The sequence below is a fragment of the Mustela erminea genome, chromosome 10 (genome assembly GCF_009829155.1).
Source record: "Mustela erminea isolate mMusErm1 chromosome 10, mMusErm1.Pri, whole genome shotgun sequence".
Taxonomy (NCBI): domain Eukaryota; kingdom Metazoa; phylum Chordata; class Mammalia; order Carnivora; family Mustelidae; genus Mustela; species Mustela erminea.
In genome coordinates this window covers 75,837,114-75,849,285 of record NC_045623.1, presented here as the reverse complement: position 1 = coordinate 75,849,285, position 12,172 = coordinate 75,837,114, and the positions used below count along the sequence as shown (strand labels likewise).

The 12,172-nt window shown below is 46.0% G+C and overlaps 1 protein-coding gene across 14 annotated transcripts in view; it reads left to right on the top strand.

Moving 5' to 3' along the window:
- The window catches only part of ST3GAL3 (ST3 beta-galactoside alpha-2,3-sialyltransferase 3), a 194,873-nt gene that overhangs the window by 90,333 nt on the left and 92,368 nt on the right, over positions 1-12,172 (top strand). For all 14 annotated transcript variants that reach the window (XM_032303244.1, XM_032303236.1, XM_032303237.1 and 11 more), the window contains one exon: positions 5,267-5,309. In XM_032303244.1, coding sequence (XP_032159135.1) covers positions 5,267-5,309 — 43 coding nt within the window. The remainder of the gene's footprint in view (positions 1-5,266; positions 5,310-12,172) is intronic.

The window sequence follows — 12,172 nt, the reverse complement described above, 5'->3', positions numbered from 1 at the left end:
AGAAGATACTTTAATAGGAATTATCTAGAGTAAATACAGAGTGCAAAATTGCTGGGAAAAAAAAAAAAAGAACAGAGCACTTCAGTGAGTGGTGGAACGTCACGCAGCCTAATACTTGTATTATTGGAACTCCCCTGAAGAGAGGGGAGAGCAGAAAAAATTTTGAAGAAATAATGGCTAGAAAATTTTCACATTTGATTAATATAGATCCAAGAAGCTCCGTGAACTCCAAACCCAGGAAAGGTGATGAAAACTGCACCATAGCACATCATGAATACTCCCCCTCATGGTTCCAGGAGCTGGCAACGTGAGGTCTCACATGGCAGAGCCAAGCTTCAGGTCTTCTGGAAGGTGGAGGGAGGTGAGCCAGAGGGCAACATGAGAAAGATTTTAAAAGGAGATTGGTACGGGAAGAAAAAAATCCCACAGCAGCATGAGGATGAGAGGGAAAAAGTCCACTGCCCATTGTAACAGAGGCCCATTTGACATAGCCTGTGACCATACCTGTTGTTCTCCCCAGAGGTTAAGCTAGCTCTCAGTTTTCCAAAGACTTCCTACTGTTCCTGAGAGCCTGCCTTTGTCCGGGAGAGCACATTCCTTCTTCTGGAAAATGCTCCTAACCACATGTGTCCTGTGGGAATCATGATTCTTTTATAACCCTTGTCTCCTGTCACTGTGATGAGAGCAGGCGTGAGGAAACGGATGCACACCAGGCCACTCCTGGACCTTCCCTGGGAGTTTGGCTATTAGGAGCAGAAGGACTGAGTCTCTCTCTGTTTTCAGAGGCAAAGCTGAAGATGTGTGTCTGAAAGTTGCTGGCAGCATGTTTTCTGACAGGAAGGAAGCGGGTCAGGAAGAGTAATGGCTGAGGGAGCCCAGTGGTGTTCCAGTCAACTTTCCATGGTCCCTGAAGCCCTCTGCACCTTGGTCCTTTCCACAGTTCAGTTGTGTGAACCATTAAATTGCCCTTTTTGCCTGAATTAGTACAACCAGTGTATTGAACATTCAAGACACATCAGGGAATAATCAAAGCTGACTTTATTTTGTCTCCCTGTGTCCCCTTAAAATGTTTTCAGTGTGGGAGGTCCAGAGAATTTTTTTGATACCTCTGAGGTGATAAAAATCCCATGGTCACATTGAGTCACCAATTCCAAAATTAGAGTATCCAGCCTTATGTAAGAGCCATAGCTTTCAATTCATTCAAAGCTACAGTGATTTTCCCTCCCTGCCCTCAGGGCTTCGTACCAGCAGGTGTCTGACCCTGGGAAGGTGATGTGCCCTGCTTGGCCTTCTCCTCCCACTCCTCCCCAGATGCTGGCTGCCGCTTCTGACCTCTTTGGAATCGCTGGGGAAAGGAGAGAGAGAATGGGGGCGGAAAAGACACAAGATCCTGTTCACACTCTCTCAGCTGCTGAGTGTTTAAAGCTAACGTTTGGGGCGCCTGGGTGGCTCAGTGGGTTAAAGCCTCTGCCTTCGGCTCAGGTCATGATCCCAGGGTCCTGGGATGGAGCCCCGCATCGGGCTCCCTGCTCAGCAGGGAACCTGCTTCCTCCTCTCTCTCTGCCTGCCTCTCTGCCTAATTGTGATCTCTATTTGTCAAATAAATAAATAAAATTAAAAAAAAAAAAGCTAACGTTTGTGGGGTGCTCTGATAGGCATTTTAGAGACCCTCCTCCAACGAGGGACCTCTGCTTTGCAGTTCCCCTGAGAGGGGCAATGTGCCCACCAGAGCCTTGTCACTCCTTCTGCAGCTCCTGGACTTGGTGTCTGCCCCACTGCTCTCTGCAGCAGCCCTGGCCACCCTCTGGACAGGTGTTTTGGAAGGGACCCCAAACAAACCCACACCAGCTCATTCACACATCCTTTTCTGCAACAAATCGGGAGCACTGGCCAGTTCTAACGTACCTCTCCTTTGCATCCAGCCCACCTTTCGTCCTTTACACCGGTCAGCTGGAAGTCGGGCACCGAAGTCCGCCATGTTCCCCACTCTCGAAGGGTCAAAGTGAAGCCTCCCTCCCCAGGCGTGAGGGAGAGACGAGTACTGCCCTTCCTGCCCCTTCAGTGAGATGGAGTCCCTAGCACAGCTCTCTCCAGGGAAGCAGTTCAAATTCTCCCTCCTTAATTGCTCAGAGCCTGTTACTTTTATATTTGGTGGAGGGAGGGCCTTTTGAATTATGTAGCAAGCTCTCAGATATTTTTTACAGCTCAGTCTAGAACCTTACTTTAGTGTCTGAAGTGTATCATCCCACAGGCCTGGCTGAAATTTTTTTTTTTTTTTTAAAGAGACCAAGCAAGTGAGCGAGCAGTGGGGCGGGGGTGGGGTGGCGCAGAGGGAGACTGAGAATCCTAAGCAGCCTCCAGGCCCAGTGCAGAGCCTGACTCGGAGCTGGATCTCACGACCCTGAGATCGCAACCCGAGCCGAAGTCCAGGGTGGGACGCCTCACAGACTGAGCCACCCAGGTGCCCCTGAAATACTCTTTTTAGTGTGCTATTAGATTATTGATTCGGATACATGACTGTCGTGACCAAATAGTGCCGGTAATAACAGTCAGCAGACACTTAGGGACCATCGACTAGGTGCAGCCACAAAAGAGAAATGTTTCCAGTCCTCATGGGCTGCCAGCCTAGGACAGAGTTTATAGACAGAGAGCCCACTGGCTGAGAGTCCTGCCTGGGGACATATTTTGGGTAATCCTCCTACTAATCTTTAAATTTTCCTTGAATGTACTGTTAATAGTTACACATTTGAGAAGGTTTACCTTTAAAGAATTCTTGGCTTTAAAAAAAAAAAAATCAGAACGTGGCAATGCTGGGCCTGCATCACTGGCTGCCTTTGTTATCTGGCGCTGGTGGAGACCCCCCTCCTTCGGCGAAGCATGGAGTCTCCAGATGGGCTCCACTCCCTCTTGGCTCTGTGACCCGAAGGCAATGTCAGTTGCCATTTATCACTGTTGGGCTCACACAGTTACCTTTCCTTAAATTACAGAGTAAAATGAAATATCTCTGGTACTCAGAGCAAGAGCAAAGACAACAGTCCAGGAGAGCCACGAAGGGAATTTCTTTAGGAACACAAAGTCTTCTTATCTATTTAATATGCAGTTAGCATGTGTATGTGGGAAACCAAACTTAAGACACCACTGGAAAATAATCTGTAGACTTTATGGCTACTGTACAAAAATGCATAGTGAGAAAAAGACATTTCAACAGGATTTGTTTTCAGTGCAGCTAAAATCAGTAGTATGAGTTACTATGGGAGAGTATCACATTCCCCCTCCTTCCCTCGTTTGTGTTATGTTCTTACTTGGCCCTGACATCTGAGTTTGCAATAAGGGGAAAACATTCTCTGGTGTCTGGAAGGAACCAGCCAAAGCATGGATTCAGTGTATGTCCAGGGAAGTCTTAGCTTGGGCCCGAGGAGCCATAGCAGGCTGGTCGCCCCAAGGTTATGACCACGTGAGGAAAACCAACAGGTGTGGGCACATTAATAAGATTTTCTTTTTCTTTTTCTTTTCTTTTTTTTTTTTTTTTTTAATGGAATGACGAATAGTCTTGCTGGAAGAGTATTAACCTTCGAAACTAACCCTTTTTGCAAATTTTGTTTTCAGTTTATTTTTAAAATTGAAGCCTTTTTTTTTTCCTTGCTGACTTTTATAGATTCCTGATATATTAGGCAGTCTCCCATCCACTTATCTGAGTTAGAGCAAAAGCAGAATTATTTTGAGGAAAGGCTTTGACTGCCCGAGCGTATTCTCCTGGGAGGCCAGCTTCTGTTGGGCTGTGTGTCCTAGTTGGTATCTTCAGTTTCAAGAAGAGGAGTTACTCTCTCATGGCAGCTCTGCTGCTTAAGAAAGAGTTCAAATCCAGGCCTTACTTGGCCTTGCAGATGGGTCCTTCGAGGTACTTGTCAGTATGTGTAACTTCCTTCTCTTGGCTCATCTTTGCTTATTAAAGACCAAGTTCCTCCAAAGCCTTGCCTCATGGTCTTTTTCATTTAGTTGTTTGGTTTCAGTATTCTCTTTTATCCTCTGGTGAAGCCAGGCCAACTGAGAGCTACATTCATAGGCTGCCTTATTTTGATGTAGCCACTCTACACACACACACATACAAACACACACACACTTTGCAATCATTGAACAAAGGTACAAGAAATCACTTTACGGCAATTCTCAAGTCTTTGTAGCATGAATAGCTGTGATTCTCCTGGTTTATTTTATGAACACTATAAACCATTTGATCAGTGCTTTGCACTTAGCTTTTGCTAATGCTGAAGAAATCTTGGGGTGGGGTAAATCTGTAACCTTCCTCCAGCGAGCACATAGGACCTTATAGGTCATCCGGTTTTGGTATTCTTGTCCTGGTTGTATTTTGTTATTTTTCTTATGCTTATTTTCCCCTTCGGTCCCAGATATCTTCTTTTTAAAAATCTTGTACTTCCTGCAACTTTGTAAAACTACTTCAACTTCATTTTACAACGAGGGAAGATGTAAACTGTCCAGGATTTATCAGTTCTCGTAGACATCTTACAACTTATTTTTATTTTATTTTATTTTATTTTTTTTAAAGATTTTATTTATTTATTTATTTGACAGAGAGAAATCACAAGTAGATGGAGAGGCAGGCAGAGAGAGACAGAGGGAAGCAGGCTCCCCGCTGAGCAGAGAGCCCGATGCGGGACTCGATCCCAGGACCCTGAGATCATGACCTGAGCCGAAGGCAGTGGCTTAAACCACTGAGCCACCCAGGCGCCCCTTACAACTTATTTTTAGATTTCATTTTCAGTTCCCTAATATTTATGTAACTAGATCTGTCAGGTCTTTGTGGCTGTCATGAAGAGGCTGAGTTCATTGCCATGGATTTGAAGACCCCTTGGCTATGGAATGAAGAGGTAGTGAACACGACTGCTTCAGCAAAAATTATGATTCGAGCTTAGAGGAAGCAGAGATTGCTTCTGGCCCTGTTACTTCTCCGGGGGTCCAGTTTTGTGGTTTAAGTAAATGTCAGTCAAGTACCACATTTAAACAGGAAGGCAGTTACATGCCAGCAGAGGACTGTTGGCTTAGAGAGTCTGGGAAACACCTGGCATTGAACCTGGTCCTTCATAAAACAGGTGTTCAGCAGTTCTCTGACGTAAATTTAGTCGTGACTTATGTGTTTGGCTCTGTTCCTTGAGCAGTTGTCTGTCCCATGGTCTGTATCTGGGAAATGCAACCTGCTCGTGTCAGCAGTGGCTTGACTCCAGTGACATTTTCTGCTTTTCTTTTTCAGAGTATGATCGGTTGGGTTTCCTCCTGAAGCTGGACTCCAAGCTGTGAGTAGAATACAAAAGCGCCTTAATTCTGTGGTAGAGATGTCTGTGGGAGCTGGGGTCCAACTTCAAAGGGTCACGTGCTCTGCCCTGTGTCTGTTGGGAAAGTCCCTGGGGTCTCTGGCCTCAGTCTGCCAGCAGACTCTTGGGGCATGTAGCACTTGCGGGGGCCCAGAGAGGATGGGATTGTGGGTGCAAACATAAGGCCTGAGACTTGGCTGGCACAGACAGCTCCTGCCAGGTTCGGGGGACAAGGAGTCCCCCGGGAAGGCTTCTGCTACAGAGCAGAGGATGGTTGAGTATGGTTGAGTTGCAGCAGGAAGCCGTGACCAGGCAAAGATGTCCTGCAGCCTGGCGTGCAAAGCCTTCTGTGATCAGACCCCCTCCCCCGCAGTAGTTCCTATCCCTCTGCTGCAGGCAAACCCTCCATTCCCCTCTACCTCGGCCTGTGCTTGTTATCTGTGCCTGTGCTGCCCTTTCCTTGCTGCCCACCTCGGAAGACTCAAAGACCGCCTCTTTCCTACACAAAATTCATGATCTCTTCCGTGATGCTTCCTTTGTCACCAGTGATCTCATCGTACTATAATTAACTGGGTGATAATTGTCAATTTATTAAGAGCACGGGCTTGGTGCCAGGCTCGCTTGGTTGGAATGCTGGATTGCCATTTCCTTTCTTTGTCATTTGGGGCAAACTCCTGAGCCAGTTTGAGCCTCAGCTCCATCTGTAAGATGAGGACACCAATATGCCTACCTCCCAGGATTATGGTAAGGATTTAATGGAAATGATTAATTCGTACGGATTTTCAACGATAGAGTATCAAATCCCCTGTTCTGGCCTTCTTGGTCTCCCTAGCACCTAACCAGGGCTGGCGTGTTTGTGAGGTGCTGGATAAACCTGGACCGTGGCTGTGTGGATGGATGCATGAAGGACAGGTGGATGACCGTGCACTTCCCCTTTAGGCTGGGGTGCCTCGAGATGGGGCTGCAGCCGTTCTGTGTGTCTGTGCCCTGCATGGCTCCTCGCGCCTGGCTGGTTTGCAGTAAATGGTTGCAAAACCGCCTGTGGCTCGTTTCGGTTATCCATCGTCTTTGTGCACCCATGGCCCTTGTTCCGTCCCAGATGGATGTGGAAGATAAGATGGGAATTGTGTTTCCTTCCTTTCCTCCCTTGCATGAGCCCTTGACCATAGCTTGTGACGGTATGACCGCACCTACCCACGAGACATCGAATCTGGGGCTCTCCGGCTTTCCCACTGAATTGTCCAGCCTCTAGGCCTGTTTCGTGGTTGTCTGGCTTTGTGGTTCTTGTACCTCGTACTGTGAGTTCAGGCGTTGTAATTCTCCCAGCTTTTACACATCACGGAGGCAGCCCCCAGGGAAGGATGGTCTGCTCTTTACACCAGGTGAGCAGAGAGATGTCAGCCACATGTTAACATCTGGGCAATGGGGCCCAGTCATGCTAGAAAGCCACAGGCTACCCCCTTGGAAAAGTTCTTAATTTAGTGCTCTGGGCGAAAAAGAAGTCAAGCATAAGCTGTAAACAAGTGAAATGCCACCAGAATGGAAGAGATGTAGTGATTTACCAAGTCAGATCACACTGATGAACAAAAGGCATGTTTCCTAGGACATATTAACTACAGTATTTAAACTGTCTCCAGCAACGTAAGGAGGGAAATTAGGAGGACGGTCCTGTCGCTGCTGAGCTGGCTAGTACATGGTGGGCTGTTGTGCGGCTCTCTGTTGCCCACCAGGCCAGGCCCATGAACCATTTGAGTCAACTTGGTCTTTAGCCTAGGGAATAACTCACAAGTTAAGGTACAAACTAGAATGTTTCTGCCTCTGATTGCAAAGACTTCTCCAGTCCAGTGCTTATCTTCAGAAGAAAGCGTAGCCATGTGCGAATGATTTTTATCTGCTTCCAGGGAAAAGTTTCCAAGTTCAGGGTTCTGAGCTCTGGAGGTGATCCCTTAGCAGTGGCCGGATCTCCTCTTCTGAAGTAGCCTCCTGCTGTATTGCGTTCTACTTCTGAAGTACAGGAGGGAACGAGGACTTGAATCAGAAGGGCTAGATTTAAATTCTGCCCCTGCTGCTTAGAATTACATGACTGTAGATAATTTGTCTGAGTTCTCTGAAAACCAGTGTTTCCTTATGAAAAACACAGATGATAATACCTGCCTCCCAAGGTTTTTAGGAAGAATAGAAGAAAGGGTTGTATAAAATATGAATACATTTATAAATGTAAGAATTTCTTTTTATTTGTCTTGATTGAATTTGTTTAGATTTTGAAATATTTAATTTTCTAAAGTAAACCTTTTTTTTTAGAGAATTAATTTTTAAAATTGAATTATAGTTGACACACGATGTCGCATTAGCTTCGGGTGTACAACATAGTGATTTGAAGAGTCTGTATGTTATGCTTTGCTCATGGCAAGTGTATCTACAATCTGTCACTATACTTCTGGAGTGTAGGAATGCATATGTTCTGGAAATTTTTCAGGCATTATCTTTTTAAATATTGCCTTTGCCCACTCTCTCTCTACTCCCCTTTAATCAGTTTAAATGTTAGACCTTCTCATTCTAGCCTCCAGGTCCACCATCATCTCTTCCCTGTTTTTCCATCTCTTGATCCTTTCCACATTAAACTGGAATCCCAAAGGACTCCACGTAGGATGAACCAGAAGGAAACCTGCACTTCTCCACCAGAAAAGGTTGCCAGAACTCTGAGTGGATCAGGGCCATAAGTTAATAAAAAGTGACACTTGGTATTTGCAGCCAAGTGATCTATGGAATCTTGAGCCATGAACTTTAAGTATATGAAAGTTTAAGGTAGTCTAGACTGGCAGTGCCACGAAGGTCTTGGCAGAGGCAAATGTAAGTCTGCTCTGGAGGAAGACGTGAGCTCCTTGCAAATAACCTTTCAAGGAAATGAACAGTAAAAACAAATAAGTGCACGAGGAAATAAGGCTCCATTAGTGAGAACCATGAAAAACCCCAGACAACAGAGGGGGACCCACAAAGACTTGTGAAATTGAATTACCAGACATAATTGATAAAGCAGTTGCATATATACTATATTTAAAGAAACAAAGACAAGATTGAAGTATGTATTACATACATGGAATAGGAGATTATAAAAAAACAAAATATTAGATTGGAAAAACAAAACTTCTAGAATTGAAAAACACATTTAGTAAAATTAAAAAGTCAGTAGGAGGGGCATCTGGGTGGCTCAGTGGGTTAAAGCCTCTGCCTTCGGCTCAGGTCATGATGCCAGGGTCCTAGGATCAAGCCCCACATCGGGCTCTTCTCTCCACAGGGGGCCTGCTTCCTCCTCCCTCTCTGCCTGCTTCTCTGCCTAGTTATGATCTCTGTCTGTCAAATAAATAAATAAAATCTTTAAAAAAAAAAAAAAAGGTAGTAGGATTTAGCAGTAGATAGATAGACCTGAAGACCGTGTGAGTGAATGGAAAGATAAGTCAGAAGAAATGATCTGTAATGGGTTGGCCAACTTTTTCTGTAAGGGCCAGATGGTTACCATTTTAGCCAATGTTGGCTTTATTGTTTCTGTTGCAACTACTCAGCTCTGCTGCTGTAACATAAAAGCAGCCAGGGGCAGCACGTAGACAAATGAGTAGGTCTGTGTTCCAAAGAAATTTCATTTATGGACACTGAAATTTTAATATGATTTTTATGTACCATGAAATAGTCTGATTTTTTTTTTTTTCCTCAGCTATTACAAGTAATTCTTAACTCATGGGCCTTAAGAAAAACAAGATAGTGGATTGGATTTGGCCACAAATCCTAGTTGCCTTAATTGAGAGTTCTGCACAGATAGAGCTGCATGAAAATTGTCTCCCCACCTTAGGTGCATTTCATTCTTGAAATCCTATTACACAGAAATCCTCTTAATTAAAATGTTTCTATATCTGATGATTCTCCACAAATCTGGGAGTAGATGTTTTGGATTTTTTTGGGGGGGGGTGGGGGTTTCACTATATTCTCTTAATTATATCTCTGTGGAGAAGAATAGTTTAATATTTCTTTTGGGAATTCCCTACTGCTTGTGTTAGAGGACAAAATCATGTGTCAGCACTACAAAAGTTGTTCAGAATACTTACATGCAGTGAGCTGTATGAAACCTTTTAGCTGCAAGCTATGATGTTCAGGAGGGCAGTGGTTTTTGGTGGTTAAAACTTTGGGTGTCAGACATGGGATTTTTAAAGCCCAATTCCATGTCTTACTAATTATAATCTTGAGTGAGTTATAAAGTGGGGATAATACTAATCATCCAAGGATACGATTCAGCTTATCTGTGTCTGCTGAACTGGGAAGGGTATAACCCCAAAATGAGCCTTAGCCTCAGCTTACCTCCTGCTCCCTGTCCCAAATTTCATTTTTTTTCACTTATTCACTTAGCAAATATTTCTTTTTTTAAAAAAAATTATTTATTTATTTGAGAGAGAAAGAGTGTGTGTGCGTGAGCAGGGAGAGGTGCAGAGAGAGGGGTGGAGGGAACCCCAAGCAGACTTCCTGCTGACAGTGGAGCCTGACCCAGGGCTTGATCTCATGACCCCGAGATCATGACCAAGAGTTTGACACTCAGCTGACTGAGGGTGCTGCCCAGGTGCCCCGGAAGTATTTCTTGAGGACCAGCTATGCTTTTTGTAACTGGCATAAAACTGGAAATTCTAAGCCAAACAGATGACCTTAGAAGCGTGATTGGAAAGGGTGTGTTGTGAGCTAAAGACTTGGTGAATGGGAAGGGAGTAAATGAGAACAGTGCGGGGGAGCAGTAGGAGGTAATGTTTCTGGATAGTATCAACAATGAATGGGTTTTTGTTTTTTTATTTTATCTGATAAGAATGACATAACTGGTGGCTTGAGAGCATAGATGGAGTGCAGAGAGGATCCAAGGGGTCCTCAGCTGGATGGGGAAGACAAGAATGAACAGCCTTGGGTGCCTGGGTGGCTCAGTTGTTAAGTGTCTGCCTTTGGCTCGGGACATGATACTGGGGTCCTGGGATGGAGCCCTGCCTCGGACTCCCTGCTTGCCAGGAAGCCCGCATTCCCTCTCCCACTCCCCCTGCTCGTGTTCCTGCTCTTGCTGTTTCTCCGTCAAATAAATAGATAAAAATCTTTTAAAAAAGAAAAGAAAAGAAAGAGCAGCCTCCTTCACACAAGGCTGGAGAGGAAATGGGGGGAGTCCCAGGTTTCTGTGAGAGCAGCAGATGGAAGGCACGTTCACCGAAGAAGCTGAAGATGTAAAGGGACAAGACTTCACAGATCACAGTGGAAAGTTGGCATCGTGCAGGCAGGGAGAAGCGGGAGACAGGGCCGAGAAGAAGCAGAGAACAGTGACTTACGCGTGAGGAACCCGACAAGGACATCATTGAGGGACCGAACAAGAAAAGCCAGGATGTGAGGCTGCCCCAAGATTGCCCAAGGATTAATCTCAGGTTCCCCTGGGGTGGGCGTGGGGTCGCTCAGGCTCTCAGTGTACTCTGCTACAGCTTGATGGGATGATACCTGTAGGGGGAAGGGAGGCAGTCTGGTTCCTGGGGAGGCTCTGGGTTCTCTAAAAGTCCACTGTTCAAAGTTGGGGTTCCTGAGGAAAGGCCCAGGGCTACCGGCTTCTGCCCCAACAGTGAGGTGAGCAGTTTCCTCCTTTATTCAACCCATGTCTTGAGCAGCTTCAGTGTGTCAAGCAAGGTTCTGTTCTATGAGAATATCCCAGTGAGCAAGATAGTCATTAAACAAAAAGCGTAACTGAGGAGTAAAGTTTTCAGTATCTTGGAAGGTGAGAAGTGGCACCGCAGAAAATAGAGCAGGACATGGGAACGCTGGAGGAGAGATGATGAGTTTGAAGGCGGTTGTCAGGATAGACCCCATTGGAGGGTGACATTTGAGCGAGACCTCAAAGGAAGAGAGAGCGTTAGGCCCACCAGTAATCTGGAGGCAGATAATCTGGAGGCCCACCAGTAATCTGGAGCACAGAGCCTGAAGGAAATCTCACTTATGAGGGTTGTGACACCAGCAGCCAAGAATCTGCCCTTGATTCTGGTGGAGAGAGGAGCCACCAGAGCCTCGAAGGAGCCCGCCCCTGGTGCCCAGGTAGGTGGGTTTCCTGAGCACATGACAGCCTTCAGGGAGCTGACTTAGCTAAGTGGGGGTTTCAGCTCAGTGTGGGTAGGTGCTCTGCACTCTGGAAGGGTCCCGGCTGCTGCCAGCGTGTGGTGTGCTGTAGTCACCATGTGGGCGAGAGCACGGGACTTCAGTGCTCAATCTGCTTTCGTAAGGAATTCTCTGTGAAAACACAAAGATACGAAAGCCAAAACCAATCATTTTTAACCTCCAAAGGCTTGTGAAAACGCAGGTCATCTGTGAAAGGCCTATAAACCTGGGACAGTCTAAAATATACCCCGAGGCCTAGTTTGCTGTTTCCTGCACTGCCTGCCAAGTTCCCTATAGATACACCGGGAGAGTGTTGATTGAACACGTAGTATATGCCTGATGCTCTACTTGGCACTTTCTGGGTTACCCGTCCTCACCACAGCTGCTTAGAAGACCTCACCAGTCCCGTGGCTTAGATCCCCTGTCATCCGAAGCTGATGACTGCTGAACATATAGTACAAGCCTGGTCCTCCTTACCCTGCTTCAGAATCGTTTACCCAGTTGCTTCCTTTAGGTGGGTGTATAACCATCTCACACTTCACAGGTCTAGAACCAAACTCTGGATTCACACCCCGTGCTCCAGAATCTTCCCTAACCCAGTACATGGTAACTTCATCCTTCCAGTTGCTTGGGTCAAAAACCTTAGCATCGGGGCGCCTGGGTGGCTCAGTGGGTTAAGCCTCTGCCTTCGGCTC